The sequence below is a fragment of the Oryzias latipes genome, chromosome 11, assembly GCF_053564925.1.
Source record: "Oryzias latipes strain Hd-rR chromosome 11, Olatipes_Hd-rR_3.1".
In the NCBI taxonomy this organism is placed as follows: Eukaryota; Metazoa; Chordata; class Actinopteri; order Beloniformes; family Adrianichthyidae; genus Oryzias; species Oryzias latipes.
The window spans coordinates 1,715,238-1,721,237 of NC_136247.1; the positions used below are offsets into that span (position 1 = coordinate 1,715,238).

Here is a 6,000-nt window from a genome sequence, read left to right on the forward strand (position 1 = left end):
TTGACCCAAACTGGTAGTTCCACTGACTGAAGAGATCTAGACACCTGTTTTTATTTACAAGCTTTGGTCCAGAACAGAATGGACCACTTAATACTAGTCTGAAAACAGACCAAACGCAAGATTCAGGACTCGGAACAAATTAAGAGGCCTCGATCCAGAACAAAGGATTTTCCCAGTCTGAATACACCGTTAATAATCAGTACAAGGTAAATCCTGAGATGAGCTATCCATCTTCTAAAACTGCTCCATTTGCAGTCAGGGTCACGGGGAGCCTGTTCCACCCAGAACAGTTCTGCAGTCCATCACAGAAAGACAGACAGACACACCCTCAACGGACCATTTAGAGTCACCATTTGACCTATCAAGCATGTTTTTGGACTCTGGGAGGAAACCGGAGAAAACCCCACACAGGGAGCAACCGGTTAGGATTCAAACCACAGCCTTCTCTCTTTGAGGAGGGAGCGCTAACCACTACACCATCATGCACCCCTGAAGATTAATGTTAAAAGGTTTGAGATGTTACCTTTTTTTTTTTTTTTAACATTAATCTTCAGGGGTGCATGTTAAAAGGTTTGAGATGTGGGCTGCACGGTGGCGCAGTGGTTAGCGCTCTTGCCTCACAGCAAGAAGGCCCCCAGTTCAAGTCCCGGCTGGGGGACATGAAAAACACAACATCAATGGGGGACCTTTCTGTGTGGAGTTTGCATGTTCTCCCCGTGCATGCGTGGGTTTTCTCCGGGATCTCCGGCTTCCTCCCACCATCCAAAAACATGCTTCATAGGTGGATTGGCAACTCTAAATTGTCCATAGGTGTGAGTGTTAGAGTGAATGGATGTGTGATTGAGGACATTCTACCCTGCGACAGACTGGCGACCAGTCCAGGGTATCCCTTGCCTACGCCCAAGTGGCCGGGATAGGCTCCGGCAACCCCGTGACCCCGAAAGGGAAAAACGGTCAAGAAGATGGATGAATGAATGAATGAATGAAAAAAGGTTTGAGATGTTTCTGCCAATATTTAGACACCAAAAGCACCTTTTTTCTGAAGTGCCATTGTTCACCACTAAAGTAATCCCAAAGCTGTGAGTTCAAAAAGAAAAGGTTCTGATCCAAACGGGAATTAAAATAATCACCAAATAAATAAAGGGTGATTTGACAGTCGCTGGTCAACAGATGAGTGCTGTGTTTTTGCACCATTGATCCTCCTGCACTAACAGTCACAGACACAGAAAGCCACGACTCGCATCATCCCTGAACGCAGACGGACAGAATTCCTGGCAGAACCGGCTGCACTCATCTCCAGCCTGAAGACGCCAGACAAATCTCTGCAGGATAGTAGAGGCCACAGGATCTCACCGTTTTCACAGGAATATCTGACATCAGTGTCCGCGTGACATTTTCTTTAGAACACCATCTGATCAAGCAAGGATGGTGAATTCGATCCTTTTAGGATCCATGCTGGAGAATTGATTTAAAGTGTGCAAGTCAACCTTTTTTCAGATTGACCACAGTCTCCCAGAGGCAGCAGCTGCATCTCTGCAGGTGTTTCATGAAAAAGCTTCAACTGAAAACTAATCAACCAAAAGCTTTTCTCAGATTAAGTTTAAACGCACCTTTTTAATTAATAATTCACATTAATACCAAAATATTAAAAGATCTGGAATTTCTTGCTAAACTTTGAACGCAGGTTCATGTCAGCCACGTCTGGCTTTCCGGTGTCACTCAGACCCAAAGGGACGAGCCTCCATCAGGCAGCAGCGCTCCGACCGGTCACTTACGCCACCAGCATGCGCGTGCGCATGCCGAGACGCCTCCAGTATGGAGAGAAATTAGACTCAGTCGGATTTGTGCGTGCGTAATTCTTGATTTGTGCGTAAATTAGGATTTGTGTATGCATATTCTTGCTTTGTGCGTGCGTAAATTAGGATTTGTGCATAAATTTGGATTTGTGCGTGATTTGTTACTCACATAATACGTTTTGTGTATAAGTTAAAAAAATATAAAATGAAAAAAATACAAAATGCAATTTACGTATGCACAAATTAAGATTACAACAGCTTGAAACTACTTACACACACACATCTTTAAAAACACGCACGAATCCCTTGTTACGCACACACAAAGCCAAAGTTACGCACGGATCTACCGTGAGACTGTTTTCACGTCTCACAATTTCGTCCGTAAGTGCTGCGTTTAAATACCAGTGGAATGCTCGGTCATTAGAATTTTCCTATCAGCCTTCCCTTCTAAACGTATTTCCTTCAGTGGGTGTAGCAGGGCTTAAAAAAACTTTAAAGGAAAATAAAAATTATTATCTGAGAATATGACGTTCACTTTTAAACGCTAATATATATGTTAAAAGTATATTATTCTCAGAGACACCGAATTGATACAAAATGCGTAACAGGAACGACCAGTAGGGGGCACTGTTTTTTTCTTCCGGAAAAATCAAAGGCAGTCAGACTGAGAGAGTCACGGGAAGAATGGCGGCCCATCTCGGTGGTCAGCACCCCGAAGTAAGTAGCCTCTATGTTCAACACTAACATCTACTGTCTTCATGTATTGATTGAGTCATTGTCTGGATACGTTTAGAAGGGAAGGCTGATAGGAAAATTCTAATGACCGAGCATTCCACTGGTATTTAAACGCAGCATTTACGGACGAATTTGTGAGACGTGAAAACAGTCTCACGGTAGATCCGTGCGTAACTTTGGCTTTGTGTGTGCGTAACAAGGGATTCGTGCGTGTTTTTTAAAGATGTGTGTGTAAGTAGTTTCAAGCTGTTGTAATCTTAATTTGTGCATACGTAAATTGCATTTTGTATTTTTTTCATTTTATATTTTTTTAACTTAAACACAAAACGTATTATGTGAGTAACAAATCACGCACAAATCCAAATTTATGCACAAATCCTAATTTACGCACGAACAAAGCAAGAATATGCAAACACAAATCCTAATTTACGCACAAATCAAGAATTACGCACGCACAAATCCGACTGAGTCTAATTTCTCTCCATACTCCAGTGCGTCCACTCAACCTGTGGTCAGACTCACCGGCTCTGACGGAGGAGACGAAGCCCAGCAGGAGCAGCGGCAGCGCCGCAGACGAGCGTGGTGGAGCCATCCTCCTGCGTCTTCTGCTGGCGGGGCTTCGCTTCCTGCGCGGCCCATTGATGATGCAGCATCTAGCGCGGGGAGACCAGCATGCCCGCCGGAGCGGAGGACGGGGCTGAGAGGAGATCCTGAACTTGGAGTCCGCAGCGGAGGAGGCGCAGCTGGGGAGGAGGGGGATGAGGGGGAGGGATGGGGACGATAAGCGGCTGCAGGTGGAGGCAGACGGACGATCCCCAGACTACCTGCAGACGGTCTGTCCTGCTGCCCGTGCGCAGATGATGGAGGAAGAGAGAGCGCAGCAGAGCGGGAGCGCGCAATCCCCCCCCCCCCCCCCCCCCCGCTCCAGGAAATCCCAGGAACCCGCAACATGAACATCAACAGGCTTGCTTCATTTATCCCGGGTCCTGTGCTGCACGGAGGGACGGTTTGTGTCCCCGAACTTGAAAAAGAACTCTAGAATGGGAATCAGAAGAGTGCGTGTGTGTGCGTGTGTGTGGTAACAGCTTGAGTTTTTCTATTCATCTGCAGATTAAAACGTACTTTATTTACTCCTTTATTCGTGAGAATTGGTCTCTTTGTCTTCATGCAGGATGTTTACGTGCTTGATGTTGACCTTCAGGGACAGTGAGTGATGGTTCTACCATGACTGCTCCATGACTCACAGCAGCCTTCCGTCCTCAAAGCAGCATGCAGACAATCCCACTCAGCTCTGTGACTCAGCACCTGTTAGAAACCTGCTTCCAACCTCCTGTCATTAGACTTTGGTGTCATCGCTTATCTTTAGGTTTGTCTATAGATGGAACAAAACATTTGGGATAAATCACGTGTTTCTGTTTGTCTCTGTTCACCTTGTTAGCAGTAAAAAGGTGCCCATTTCCTCCTGTAGTCTTTCTAGCATCAGTGTTTAATTCCCATGATCATGGAGTAGTTCCAGATTACAGATCAATACATGATTAACATTCTTAACAGAAGCTTCATGTCTGAAAACAGACCTTCCTCCATGCATCTGCTTTGCTCTTTCCAGACTTTAAATGTTACAAGGACGGTTTTTGATGACAACAATCATATTTCTCTGCACTGACTGACTGTTTTATAACTTGATGGAGGTTCACATGATGCAAGTGTCCTTCAGGCCCCTTCACTGTCCCAAAACAGACGTGGGATATTCATGTGCTGTCCTCACTAACAGGAGACGAGATTTGTGAGACTTGGACGACTTTGACAAGTCAACTCCAACAGAGTACATGCTCTATCATCGGGTAGGGACAATCCAGTGTAAAATATGCTACAAGGGAATTCAAGAACCCAGGTTCAGAGTGTTCTTGAACGCGCCACTCATGCCTGGTATAGCTTCAGATCTATTGCATTGTGGGTCATTTAGATTGCAGAGGCATCATCAGACATTAAGCCAGTGCAGCAGTCTGTCAGTGAAGAAGCTGTTCAGACATGGCACTTCATCACTTGGGGGTTGAAGACGTTCGCTCCATCCGATTTGATGACGACCTTTCAGCCCCCCCTTCACAGAGTCGGCCTTTTCAGATGAGGAGCTTCTTCTGTTACTCACCTGAAGACATAAAACCAAAAGAGAAAAAAACTGCAATCCCAGCAATTCAGTCTGCTTTTGTACTTCTCCTCCTCATCAGTCTCTTTTAGAGGAATATTTGATTCCACAATGTGAGGAGACACATAACTGAGAAGGGCAGGTCTCTGCAGTTCTGTCACTTCTTATCATTTTCAGTTAGCTTAAGGAAAATGATGAAGGAAAGCAGCCCTGAAGCTGCTTCTCTTCTTTCTTTCCTAAACCTTTTGGAAAAATGGACACCTTTCTGCACATTACTGCCTTCTACAGGTAGAGACTGGAAGGGCAGCTCCTTGCTGAGCAGTGCCTTGTCCAGTTAAAATTGGTGGATATTATGGGATGTGTGGATGAATAGTTTTTTCATTTGCCTTCAATTTCTGATGTTTTTCACATAGTTTATTCTTGTCTTTATGGTTCTTTTATATTTACTTTAAAAAAGCTTTTTTTCAATAAAATGATCTTTCTAATTATTATGAAGTGGACCAGAAACATTTTGGGCTTTATTCTGTAAACATATTCTATACTAATAACTCAATGCTGCCAACAGCAGATTCAAGACAAAACATTCACCATCGTCAAGTCATTTGAGGTTAGAAATAACTGAAACACTCAGATTTTACTGAGGGGATGATGGGAATTTCAGCTCATTGACTTGAAGCTAGTTTGAATGATGGACTGTCCTTCATCATTAGTTTAATGAAAAGCTCTCTGCTGAAATTCTCCTGTTGGTGGAATTGGGGCTGTGCATGAAGATGTGAAGACATTTAAAGTGGCCTCCATGCATCTGAGGCTGCAGAGAAAGCAGCAGCTTCCTCACAGAGGGTCCATCGCTCTTCTGTGCTGACCTCCATGTCCTTGGAGCCGTTTAATTACACTGCTGTGTGCGCACTCAGAAGAGGGATATTTATGATGAGAACTTACAGATGACAATGATGGAGGGTCACATGCCAAATGATGTGGGAAATGAAAGAGCAAAATGGCCTAAAAATCTGAGATTTAGAATAGAGGAGGAGAGGACAAGACCGAAAAAGACGGTCCTGAAGTCACCCTGAGGCCAGGAGGTTCTGCTCAGCAGGCAGCTCCTCTGCAGTGTCACACATGCCCTTCCATGTGTTGACCATGCAGAAACACAAAATGCATAGTCAACAAGCTCAGGCATGCTTGCCTTTTTATTCTTTGCAGTGTTGCTTTATTTTAAAGCTCTTGAGAGTAAACAGATTTACCATAGCCCCTAATGTTAACACAGAGGGAAATAACAGCAAAACATCAACACAACAGAAGCTGTTAAGTCAGAAGTCCTGATTATAA

At 44.4% G+C, this 6,000-nt stretch overlaps 1 protein-coding gene across 1 annotated transcript in view; it reads right to left on the reverse strand.

Moving 5' to 3' along the window:
* Positions 1-3,448, reverse strand: part of fndc5b (fibronectin type III domain containing 5b) — a 28,265-nt gene extending 24,817 nt beyond the window's left edge. Inside the window, exon 1 of the mRNA XM_011481366.4 lies at positions 3,054-3,448. Within this exon, the coding sequence (XP_011479668.1) occupies positions 3,054-3,123 (70 nt within the window). The 5' untranslated portion in view covers positions 3,124-3,448. The remainder of the gene's footprint in view (positions 1-3,053) is intronic.
* Positions 3,449-6,000: the final 2,552 nt, after the last annotated feature.